The 12,759-nt window shown below is 58.5% G+C and overlaps 1 protein-coding gene across 1 annotated transcript; it reads left to right on the forward strand.

Moving 5' to 3' along the window:
- The first annotated feature begins 7,259 nt into the window (after positions 1–7,259).
- On the forward strand, positions 7,260–11,758 carry BIRC5 (baculoviral IAP repeat containing 5). The gene is made up of 4 exons (XM_055131972.1): positions 7,260–8,017; positions 8,125–8,234; positions 10,048–10,165; positions 11,534–11,758. Exons 1-4 carry the CDS (start codon positions 7,880–7,882, stop codon positions 11,621–11,623), a joined length of 456 nt encoding a protein of 151 aa, XP_054987947.1. The 5' UTR covers positions 7,260–7,879; the 3' UTR covers positions 11,624–11,758.
- The last annotated feature ends 1,001 nt before the right edge of the window (positions 11,759–12,759 follow it).

The raw sequence follows: 12,759 nt of genomic DNA on the forward strand, positions 1-12,759 counted from the left end.
AATATATGGTTCAAGGGGGCTGGAGTGATAGCACAGCGGGTAGGGCATTTGCCTTGCACGTGGCCGACCCGGGTTCAAATCCCAGCATCCTATATGGTCCCCTGAGCACCGCCAGGAGTGATTTCTAAGTGCAGAGCCAGGAATAACCCCTGTGCATGGCCAGGTGTGACCAAAAAAGCAAATATATATATTTATATATAAATATATATAAAAAGCCCGACTCTTACGATGTACACACACACACACACACACACACATATATATATATACATATATATATATATGGCTCAAGTCTTGAGGGCGAGCTGTACTTGGGGACGAAGTGCACGTTCTGATTTTGTTTTGTTTTATTTTTGGGGGGGTCACGCCGCAGAGCTCAGGGCTTACTCCTGGCTCTGGACTCAGGGCTCACTCCTGGAGGTGCTCTGGGGGCATGAGGGGTGCCAGGGATCGAACCTGCGTCTGCAGCAGCTGCCCTGCCTGCTATACTCTCTCCCGGCCCCTCCAGCCCGACTCTTACGATGTACACAGTCACCTCTGCTCCACCCCGGCCAGGGCATCTGTCTGTCTCCTCAGCTACCTCCTCAGTCTCCCCTCCTTTCTTGACACCCTAGTTTCTACACTCAAACAACTCTCAGTTACCACAGAAATGGAGAGAAATGAAAATGTAGACATTTCTCTGCATATACAATGTTATAACGTACATTAACATTTTTCATTTGTTTTTGGGCCACACCATGCTCAGGAGTATCTCCTGGCTCTGCACTCAGGAATTACTCTCTCCCCCCCTTCAGGAATTACTCTTGGTGGTGCTCAGGGGACCATATGGGATAGTGGAAATCGAACCCTGGTTGGCCCAGTGCAAGGCAAATGCCTCCCTCACACCCCCACTATCTCTCCATACTTTTTTTTTTTTTTTTGCTTTTTGGGTCACACCCAGCGGTGCTCAGGGGTTGCTCCTGGCTCTGCACTCAGGAATTCCTCCTGGCAGTGCTCAGGGGACCATATGGGATGCCGGGGATTGAACCCGGTCCAGCAGCATGCAAGGCAAACACCCTACCCACTGTGTGATAGCTTTGGCCCCATGTATTAACTTTTTATTTTTTTATCTTTTTTTTTTTTTTTTGCTTTTTGAGTCACACCCAGCGATTCTCAGGGGTTACTCCTGGCTTTGCACTCAGGAATTACTCCTGACGGTGCTCAGGGGACCATATGGGATGCTGGGAATCGAACCGGGGTCAGCTGCGTGCAAGGCAAACGCCCTACCCGCTGTGCTATTGCTCTAGCCCTGTATTAACTTTTTTTTTTTTTGCTTTTTGGGTCTCACCCGGAGATGCACAGGGGTTACTCCTGGCTCTGAACTCAGGAATTACCCTTGGCGGTGCTCAAGGGATGCTTGGAATCAAACTCGGGTTGGCCGCATGCAAGGCAAACACCCTACCCGCTGTGCTATCGCTCCAGCCCCTGTATTAACTTTTTGTTTTGTTTTGTTTTTGGTTTTTGGATCACACCTGGTGATGCACAGGAGTTACTCCTGGCTCTGTTCTCAGGAATTACTCCTGGCGATACTCAGGGGACCATATGGGATGCTGGGATTTGAACCCGGGTCGGCCGCGTGCAAGGCAAACGCCCTCCCCGCTGTGCTATCACTCCAGCCCCTGTATTAACTTTTTAATAGACATTGTATCAATGTTATAGATGTATATGGCAATCATACAATTATTTTTTGATCTTTAATTTTATTCGAGGGGTCTTTGAGCAGTGCTCAGGGGGCTTGGAAACCACACCTGCTGCAGGCCTAACCCTAACCCTAACTGTGCCGTGGACCTGCGGTGCAGTGCTGGGACACCATTGCCACCCTCGCAGTGCCTGAAGGCCATGCCCAGAGCTGGTTGGGGGAAGGACAGTGCCAGGGAGGGCCTGCACGCAGTGTTCCCACTTGCAAGGTATGCCCCGAACCCTTACCTCTTCTGCCTGCTACTGTGCCTTTTATTTTATTTTATTTTATTTTATTTATTTTTTTTTTTTGCTTTTTGGGTCACACATGGCTCTGCACAGGAGTTACTCCTGGCTCTGCACTCAGGAACCATCCCTGGCGGTGCTCAGTGGACCATATGGGATGCTGGGAATCGAACCCGGGTCGGCCGCGTGCAAGGCAAACGCCCTACCCGCTGTGCTATTGCTCCAGCCCCTACTGTGCCTTTTATTTTAATTTTTGTGTTATGGGCACACCCAGAAGCTCAGGGCTTATTACTTTCTCTGTCCTCAGAGTCACTTCTGGTGGTGCTCAAGGGGCCATATGCAGAGTGCACGGCTCAAACCATAGAGGGCCACTCCGGCCCCTACAGCACAATGACAAAAACAAACACTGGAGCCATCCGCTGAGAAACTTGCTGACTGGAGTCAGAGTAGGAGGTGCTATAGGTCCGGGGGAAATGGGCTTCACAGCAGAGAGAGGCTCTGTGTGTCCGACTGCAGACACATGCTGACCCAGCAGAGACCAGACCCGCGTCCTCCCATGCACAGTCCCCGACTCTGCTGACGAGTTTCCTTCTGGGCGACAAGCCAGAGGCTTGGGGAAGCAGCAGATCCCCTATCCTACAACCCTCCCTTTCTTTCTTTCTCTCTTTCTGTCTTTCTTTCTTTCTTTCTTTCTTTCTTTTTTATTAGTTTATTTTTAATTAGAGAGTCATCGTGAGGGTATCTTTCTTTCTTTCTTTCTTTCTTTCTTTCTTTCTTTCTTTCTTTCTTTCTTTCTTTCTTTCTTTCTTTCTTGTATTATTATTATTATTTTGCTTTTTGGGTCACACCCAGAGATGCACAGATGTTACTCCTGGCTCTGCACTCAGGAATTACTTCTGGTGGTGCTCGGGGGACCCTATGGGATGCCGGGGATGGAACTCTGGTCGGCCGCCTCCCCACTGTACTATTGCTCTGGCCCCCTGCAACTTTTTCTTTCATGGTGTCACTGTGTTACTACTGTAATTACTGAGGAATGTGTCCGCAGTTTTGCATTAGTAGTTTATGATCACGAGACTAGTTTCATCCAATTGTCACCATCTTGCTCAGAAATTGTTGCCAACTATTTGAAAAATCCAGAGCTAACATGAAAATGCAAATTTTCCTTTGTGATAAATATAGATATGAGCTTTGCCCAGCTTCCTGGCACACAGCTCCTAAGCCTTTGCAATCTCCAGAGTGCTGAGAACATCTTTTGTTCAAATAGGAGTGGATTTGCAGGGACAGGGGCCTTCCTGGGCTTCTGCAATGGAGGTTGGTCAGTCAAAGGAAGTTGCAAATTTATTTTTCCTTTTGGGCCACACCCAGCGATGCTCAGGGGTTACTCCAGGCTCTGCACTCAGGAACCACTCCTGGCGGTGCTTGGGGGACCCTATGGGATGCCGAGGATCGAACCCTGGTGGGCCATGTGCAAGGCAAACGCCCTATCCGCTGTCCTATCTCTCCGGCCCCAGGAAGTTGCAAATTAAATTAGGTTGGAAACCCAAAACTGGAGCCGGAATTCTGTAAAGGAAAGGCTCATACATCAGCCGCCTTCATTTTTATGCACTGTCACACAAAACAAGTCCAGACAGGCATTAAGCAGCATCCTCCTAAATTTACAAGAGGAAGTGTAGCCGCTGGATAAAACGAAGCCCAGCAACAGCTTCTACCAATGGGAAGCACCAGCCTCCCAGCCAATGGGAAGCCGTCATCACGCCGCCCTCCTCACGCTCCTCCAATGAACTCTCTCCTGCGGGGTAGCCCCGCCCCTCCCGTAGCCCGCCTGCAACCGCCGCGTGTGCGGGTGGTCCAGGTCGGCGGGTCCACTTTGCAACTCTTGTGGTCGTCCTGGGGTAAACTCGTTCGCCTGATGAATTATAGGACTGTTTTTTATTAAAAGCTGATGAGGTCATCGATGGTATTACAAACCATAATGCCCAGAAGAGAGAAGCAAAGGGCCTGCCAAAGAGGCAGGCTGGGGCCGGGGTGGGGGGCGGGGTGGCAGGAAGGAAGCTGGGGACATTGGTGGCCGGAAATGTTGAAGGGACAGGTATTGGAAAGTCCTATGACTGAAATCCAATTTTTTTTTTTGGCTTTATGGGTCTCACCTGGCGATGCACAGGGGTCACTCCTGGCTCTGCACTCAGGAATTACCCCTGGCGGTGCTCAGGGGACCATATGGGATGCTGGGAATCGAACCCGGGTCGGCTGTGTGCAAGGCAAACGCCTTACCCTCTGTGCTGTCGCTCCAGCCCCTGAAATCCAATCTTTTTCTTTTCGGGTCACACCCGACGATGCTCAGGGGTTACTCCTGGCTCCGCACTCAGAAATCACCCCTGGCGGTGCTCAGGGGACCATATGGGATGCTGGGAATCGAACCCGGGTCAGCCGCGTGCAAGGCAAACGCCCCATCCGCCGTGCCATCGCTCCAGCCCCCCCTGAAATCCAATCTTGAACAACTTTGTAATTGTGTATTTCACGGTGATTTAATTAAAAAAAAAAGTAATCCCTGAGTAAAGCCTTAGAACTCACCGTCGTCTCCCCCAATTAGGCGGGTGCAAAGCACTGGCGATGGGCTAGTAGCTGATCATTTCGTGAGCCACGCCTACGGAGCCTGGTTCTGCTCCATAATTATAAAGAAGGGCGGAGCCCAGGAGAGTCCTGGGGGCACACAGGGACGCAGAGGCGCGGGTCCCGCCTCTCCCGCCAGGGAGGTCCCCGGCAGCGGAGTCACTGCGGCTGCCTGGCAAACAATCTGATGCCGGGCATTCATTTATATTTTATATTATTTTTGCTTCTTGGCTGCACCCTCAGGCATGTGGGGACTACTCCCTACGCCCGACTCTGTTCTGCCGTCACTCTGGAGAGTCTCTGTGCTTGTTGGCCACACCCGGGCACGCTCAGGGCTTATTCCTGGCTCGGTGCTCAGAGAATTACTCCTGGCGGTGCTCAGGGGACCATATAGGATGCTGGGTATCGAACCCGGGTTGGCTGCATGCGAGGCACAGAACCCTGCTGTGCTGACTGGCCCCTGGGAGGTCTGTGCTGGGGCTGGGGCAGGCCGGCTGCAGGCAGGTCAGGATTCCTACCACCTGTCCTGTCCCTCTGGCCAGTGTTAGCTCTTCCCCCGCCTTGTTTCCTGGGCCGTATCTGGGAATGCCCCGGGGTTACTCGTGACTCTGTACCCACAATCACTCCTGGAAAACTCGGAGTGGTGGGGATCGAACTGGGTGGGCTGTGGACAAGGTGAAGACCCTAACTGCTGTACTATTTCTCTGGCCCAACCTTTGTTGTTGTTGTTGCTTCTTTTTTCTTTTTTCTTTTATTGAATCACTGTGAGATACAGTTACATGCTTCATGTTTGTTACAATCATACAATGATCAAACACCCATCCCTCCACAAGTGCACGTCCCCCTTCAACAATATCCCTAGTATACCGCCCCCGTTTTCCTCCCCCCCCTCCATGGCAGACAATATTGTCCATACTCTCTCTCTACTTTTGGGCATTATAGTTTGCAATGCAGTTACTAAGAGGTTATTAATCTTGCTCCTTTATCTACTTTCAGCACACATCTCCCATCCTGACCGGTTCCTCCAACCATCATTTTCTTAGTGATCCCTTCTCTATCCCAGCTGCCTTCTCCCCCTGCTCATGAGGCAGGCTTCCAACTATGGAGCAATCTTCCTGGCCCTTGTGTCTACTGTCCTTGGGTGTCAGTCTCATGTGATGTTATCTTATACCCCACAAATGAGTTCAGTCCTTCTATGTCTGTCCCTCTCTTTCTGACCCATTTTACTTAGCATGGTACTCTTCAGGTGTTCGGGTCTGACTTTGTCCGGACCAGGTGCTGTATGCGTCTTTACCGTGCACCAGAGGGCTAGTGCACAAGCCTGCCTGCCAGGGCCCTCTGACAAATGGAGTGTCAGATTTCGGAAGGGAGGATATTGGGAACAACATATCCATCCTGCGGAATTTGGCATGTGTGCAGGTGGACATGGCTGTCAAAGAGATCTGAGTAGAAGTAGTGAATAATCCTCTCCATTGCCTTTCTGGAAGATGTGATAGATCCATCAGAACATCGGAGGGCAGTCATCTTGGTCTTGTAGTTGGCAGAGGACAGGCGAGCGTTGAGAATACTTTGCCCGGCTTCTGCCGCATCGGCCACCACTCTGCTCTTCTCTCTTTGAAGTCTTCCTTTATCCTTCTCTGCACAGCTTTGCGAGCTCAGACATTAGCTTGTGGTTTCTGGCCCAACTTTTTAAAAATGTATGTTTATGGGGCTTGCGCGATAGCACAGCGGGGAGGGCGTTTGCCTTGCATGCGGCCGACCCAGGTTCAATTCCCAGCATCCCATATGGTCCCCTGAGTACCGCCAGGGGTAATTCCTGAGTGCAGAGTCAGGAGTAACCCCTGAGCATCGCCAGGTGTGACCCAAAAAGCAAAAAAATAAATAAATAAATAAAATAAAAATGTATGTTTATGGTGTATGGGCCACACCCGGGTGCACAGGGATCACCGTGCTCGGGGGAGCATATATGGTAGCAGGGGTTGAACCTGGGCTAGCCACACGCGAGATGAACACCTTAACTTCTGTATTACCTTCCTGGCCCCAGTGTTAGCCTTTAAAATACACATTCCACCTTCAGAAATCCAGCCTGTGGATGCAAAAGTACCAGAGCTCAAGGGTACGCAGATAGATACAAAGAGTACTTTTTTGCAATGGCGAAGATTGGAAACAGGCACCAGAGGGCTAGTGCACAAGCCTGCCTGCCAGGGCCCTCTGACAAGGTCTTTGAGAGCCGCAGGAAGCAATCCTCCAGGAGCGGCCAATGGGAGCATCCCAGAGCACCACTGGGCATGGCCCAAACAAGTCCTCCTCCCACACAAAGAAGCCTAAAAGCTGCAGACAGGGCTGGGCTGGATAACCAGACGCTTGCTCCTATCTGGAGCGCTACATTGCACTATCGGAGAGTCAGAAATCTGGCTAGCGATCAGCAGGGCTTTCTAATTCCTGGGAATTTAGTTGCAAAGAAAACAAAGCTCCAAGTGTCGACTTTTGGACTTGGAGGAGATTTAGTCTAAAGATCTGGAAGACCGCTGGCCAGAGGAGCAGCCCATAGCTCTGAGCACTGCTTGCATGCCGAAGGACTGGGGTATCTCCCGGCCCAACGTGGTCCCTCCCAGCACCCTGGGATGCGCTCCGAGCTCCGAGCAGAGCAGGCTCAGGGCGGCTCCTGGACACGGAAAACAGGGTCCGGCGGGGGGGGGGGGGGGGCGCCCTCGCCCAGCTCTGCTCAGCTCCGCCTCCGCGCGGAACGCGGGAGCAACGGTGTGGGATGGCCTTGGATTTCGTCTTTTCTTTTCTTTTTTTTTGCTTTTTGGGTCCCACCCGGCGATGCTCAGGGGTCACTACTGGCTCTGCACTCAGGAATTACCCCTGGCGGTGCTGGGGGACCCTATGGGATGCTGGGAATCGAACCCGGGTCGGCCGCGTGCAAGGCAAACGCCCTCCCCGCCGTGGATCGCTCCGGCCCCGGATCTCGTCTTTGACATCTCTGACCTCTGCGTGGACGGGCCTCCGCCAACGTCCACGTCGCTGGGTCAGGGGAAGCTGGGACTGGGGGTGCCCGGAGCGGAGGGCCCGCAAACAGTGAATTTTCAAGTGCGCTTGACGCGCTGCCCCGCGGAGGGGCTCGGGTCGTAAGGGGCCGGCGCCCAGGACGGACAGCCGCGGGGTCGCGAACAGCGGACAGCGACGCGGCCCCGAGGCCTGGACTACAGTTCCCGGCATGCCCCGCTCCCCGGAAGCCCGACCGCGGCATCCGGGGCGGGCGCTCCCGACGTGCCCCGCGGCGGACGCCGAACGCCGGATTTGAATGTCGGCGGCGGACAGTGGCCGCGCCATGGGCGCCCCGTCGCTGCCCCCGGCCTGGCAGCTCTACCTCAAGGACCACCGCATCGCCACGTTCAAGAACTGGCCGTTCCTGGAGGGCTGCGCCTGCACCCCCGAGCGGGTGAGTCCGCGCCCGCCCGCCGCGCCCCCTCCCCGGCCGCGGCCCGACCCCGGCCCCGCCCGACCCTGACCCCGCCCCGCCCCCGCGGCTGGCCCGTCCCCCCGCAGATGGCCGCGGCCGGCTTCATCCACTGCCCCACCGAGAACGAGCCCGACCTGGCGCAGTGTTTCTTCTGCTTCAAGGAGCTGGAAGGCTGGGAGCCGGACGACGACCCCGTGTGAGTCCCACCGCGCCGGGCCCGGAGAGGGCGGGCTCGAGCTGTGCACGGCGCGCACACGGGCACACGGGCACGCACACACACACGGGCACACACACGGGCACACAGGCACGCACGCACACACACACGGGCACACACAGACGCACACGCACACACACGGGCACACAGGCACGCACACAGACGCACACGCACACATGGGCACACAGGCACGCACACACAGACGGACACACACACACGGGCACACAGGCACGCACGCACACACAGACGGGCACACACAGATGCACACGCACACACAGACGCAGGCACACGGGCACGCACACACAGACGGGCACACACAGACACACACGCACACACACGGGCACACACACGGGCACACGGGCACGCACACACAGACGGACACACACACACGGGCACACAGGCACACACAGACGCGCACGCACACACAGACAGGCACACAGGCACACGGGCATGCACACACAAACGCAGGCACGCACACACAGACGGGCACACGGGCACGCACGCACACACAGACGCACGCACACACAGGCACACACAGGCACGCACACACAGATGCACACGCACACAGGCGCCCAGGTACGTGCACACAGATGCACACGCACATGCTCTGGGGCATAGGCACGCACACACAGGCACACACACACAGGCATACAGGCACGCACACACAGGCACATGCACACGCTCTGGGGCACAGGCGCACACACAGGCATGTACACACGGGCGCACAGGCACGCACACATACACTGGGGCACATGCACACACTCAAACCACACCCTCACACCCTCACACTCCACCCCCCCACACACACACACACAAAATATCGAGACACTGAGCGAAGGAGCGCAGCGTTGCAGCCTCCAGTGGGCCCACAGCTGCTGCAGATGTCTGGCTGGGTGCGGGACTGTGGCTGGGCCCTGCCCAGTAAACTGGGCTCACCTGTGTCCTTTGGCGTGGGTGCCGCAAGTTCCTGATTTACCACCGTGAAACCCGCCCACTTCAGTGCTGGACACCCAGGCCCAGGCGCCCACCTGCTGTCTCTGTTGTGGGAGCCGCGTGCCCCCCTGTAGCCTGCGGCCCTCGGGACCCTCCGCGCTCCCGCCAGGGCCCGCAGGTGTCTGGCAGGAAGGACACAGCTGTTCCCCTCACTCTGCTCTGGGCCCGTGTCTGCTGTGGGTGCTGCAGTGGGGGATTGTGTGTGTGTGTGTGTGTGTGTGTGTGTGTGTGTGTGTGTGTGTTGCAGGGCACAGCTGGCGGCGCCGGGGTGTGTGTGTGTGTGTTGCAGGGCACAGCTGGCGGCGCCAGTGTGTGTGTGTGTGTTGCAGGGCACAGCTGGCAGCACCCCGGGATGTGTGTGTGTGTGTGTGTGTGTGTGTGTGTGTGTATGGCAGGGCACAGCTGGTGGCGCCGGTACTGACCCTGGCCTCCAGCTGATACAGCCCTTGGTGGCCCCCGGCCACGCACAAAGGTGCCGACTTCTGCCCGTTGCAGGATCTCAGCGCTTGGAGGGGCCTGTGGGTGGCACCTCGGCCTCTGCCAGTCCCGACAGGTGGTGCTGGGCAAAGGCTCGCAGGAAGGTGCTCAGAATTCCTGCGCCTTCTCTGGGGTGGTCCCCGCGCCCAGACACGCTCCTGGCAGTGCCCTCTGCCCTGTGGCCGTGTGACTGTCTGGCCACGGGACTGGGGGACCAAAGTGTGCATCACAGCACTTCCGGCGGCTTCCAGGGGCTGGCTGGGATGGCCGGGGGCTTCTGGGAGACCCTCCCCCGCCCACGCCAGGGCTGTGCCTGGGTTCGCAGAGAGGAGCATAAGAAGCACTCGGCCGGCTGCGCTTTCCTGTGCGTCAAGAAGCAGTTTGAGGACTTGACCCTCAGCGAGTTCCTGAAACTGGACAAAGAAAGAGCCAAGAACAAAATTGTACGTATGGCCGGAGGGCTGTGAGGACCTCAGGGGGGCCAGCTCTGGCCCAAGCTGTTGTAGGCACACACGCACACGCATGCACACACACACAGGCACGCACACATGTGCATTTGCCTTTCCGTGTTTTCTTTTGTCGTTTCTAAAACCGAACCGTTCTTGGCCCAGTGAAGAGGCCCGGGGAGTTGCTCCCAGGCTGCTCCCCCCGGGGGGCTGAGGGAGGCCAGCGCCCACCCCTCAGTGCCCGGCAGGACGCTGGCACTGCTCGGCCCGGGGTCAGCAGAGGCCGCCCTCGGGAGTCCGGGTGGAGAGAAGCGAGCCTTGCCCCCCCACCCCCGGGCCGGGAGAACAGAACGTGCTTGTTTGCGGCTCCGGCCACGGGACAATGTGCCTTTCTTCAGAACCCGAGCCCCGCCCCTGGCAGGGAGCTCCCCGCTGGGCCCGGGGGGGGGGGTGGGGCCGGGCTCCCCAGGATGGTCTCCTTTCCTTTGGGGTCACACCCTCCGGTGCTGGGGTCCAGACGGAGGTGCGGGAAGGCTGCCGCCACCTCGTTGCTTGGGGTCGCCCCTGGCAGTGCTCAGGGGACCTTGTGCTGAGACTCAAAGCTTGTCCTCCGCCCGGGTCACCCCCTGGGGTGCTGCTCTGTCCTGGACACCGGTCACTCGTCACTCGTACTCAGACCCGCCAGCCCCCTGCTTGGCTGTGGTTTCAGGGTGCTGTTGGGAGCCCCGCTGGTGCCGTTCCAGATGGTGCTTTAGCTCTGCCGGGACGCCCCTCAGCCCCGTCACATGCCGAGGCCGTGGGCGCGGGCAGTGGCCTTGCACGTGGCCAACCTGGGTTCTGTCCCCGGCACCCGTAAGACCTGGGCCTGCAGGAGTGGTCCCTGGATGCAGCACTGGGGGTCAGCCCTGGGCACCGCGGTGTCGCCCAAAACACACGAATAAATCTCGGTGCTTGAGTTTGTCTCGCCGGGAAGCACGTGTTCTCGCCTGTCCCTTGGGTGAGGAGGCAGACCTCACAGTGCTCGCTCGGGCTGGCCCCGGCTCTGCCCAGGAGTGACCCTCAGGTGGTGTGGGGACAGGACGAGTGCCTGACCCCCGGGCTGGGCGTGTCTGCGCGGGGCGCGGGGCCCCAGCCTGGCCTGTGGGTGTGAGATCTGCCCAGAAGGGGCCTGGGGGTGGGCGGGGTCCGGCTGGGCCCCTGTGCCCCCCCCCCCCCCCCGAGCCGCCGGGGTCTGGCCCTGCTCTGTGAGCTCAGAGGCCCCTTAGGGAGCCTCGGGCGGGAGTCCCGGTGGTTGGGCCGGCACAGCCCACAACTCCTGAGCAGTGGGCGTAGATGCGACCAGAGACGCGTCTCTTCTTCCCCCAGGTCAAGGAGACCAGCACCAAGCAGAAGGAGTTTGAAGAAACGGCCCAGAAAGTGCGCTGCGCCATCGAGCAGCTGGCCGCCTCCGACTGACCCGGCCCACCCGACCCCAGACCCCAGACCCCAGCCCGTGGGGGCGAGAACAGTTGGACACGAGCGTGTTTCCTGCGCGTTGCCCGTGGCTGGGCCGCGTGACCCTGGCCGTCCCCACACTGGGCCGGCAGCTGGAGGCCGTGTAAAGCTCTTGCATCTAAACGCATGTGCTCGTTTCTGTCCCTCCTGGGCCCGCACCCGGGACAGTCTCGCCCTGCCCCCCGGAGCCAGGCGCAGGGGCCTGCGTGGAGCCCGCCCGCCCCGGACAGAGCGTAGGGGGAGGCGCCTGTGGGTACAGGCTGGGGTCCAGCCTCCCGGGGCACGCAGGCCTGAGCGGACGCAGCCGGGCGTCTGGGTGGCCCTGGGCGGGCCCGTCCCCCACCCTGCAGGACTCCTGCGCCCTCCGCCTTGCTCTGGAAATTAAAGCCTTCCACCCCAACTCGCCGCGCCGACGCCCCCTCTTAGCCCGCGTGCCCGCCTTGTGTGGGCGCAGAGCCGGGCAGCCAGGACAGCCCTGGCCGGCCCCTGGGCTCCGAGGGTGGCACTGGGGAAGCTGCGCTCCTGTCAGCCCAGGAGGGGACGCGGCCTGGTTCCTGCCGCGGTGACCAGCTCCGGCAAGGGGGCGGCCCCTGGGCTTGGCAGGAACCAGGCCAGTGAGGCCAGGGCCTGGGGTCCCCTTTGCATCGTCAGCCCGGGACCACGACATCGCCCAGCTAGTGGGCAACTAGCGTCGCCGGATGTGGAGCCGGCAGCCAACCCAAGGGTTGGCCGTGGGGGGCTGGTCAGGGTGAACCCTTTGGCGCCGAGCTCCCGGGAGCGGGCCTGGGCGCCGTACTCGGGACAGCCAGCAGGGGGCAGCAGGGCACTGGGCAAGACGCTGGCGGGCCCTAAGCCAGGCTGCCCCTGCGTGGTCAGGCTGGGAACTGGTCCCCGACAGGCCACGCCTGCTTCCCAGAAGTACTGATGGCTGGGCCCAGGTGTGGTTAGCGCGACCCTCGAGTTTGCAAGCGGCCGCGGGCGGGAAACTCCCACCTTGCCCGGGGGGCCGCGGGCAGTGCCCCTGGACCTGACTGCCGAGCTGAGCGACTCTGCATCCATCGCTGCCCGGTGCTCACTGATGAGGGGCCGTCGGGGAC

The sequence above is a fragment of the Sorex araneus genome, chromosome 3, assembly GCF_027595985.1.
Source record: "Sorex araneus isolate mSorAra2 chromosome 3, mSorAra2.pri, whole genome shotgun sequence".
Lineage (NCBI taxonomy): Eukaryota > Metazoa > Chordata > Mammalia > Eulipotyphla > Soricidae > Sorex > Sorex araneus.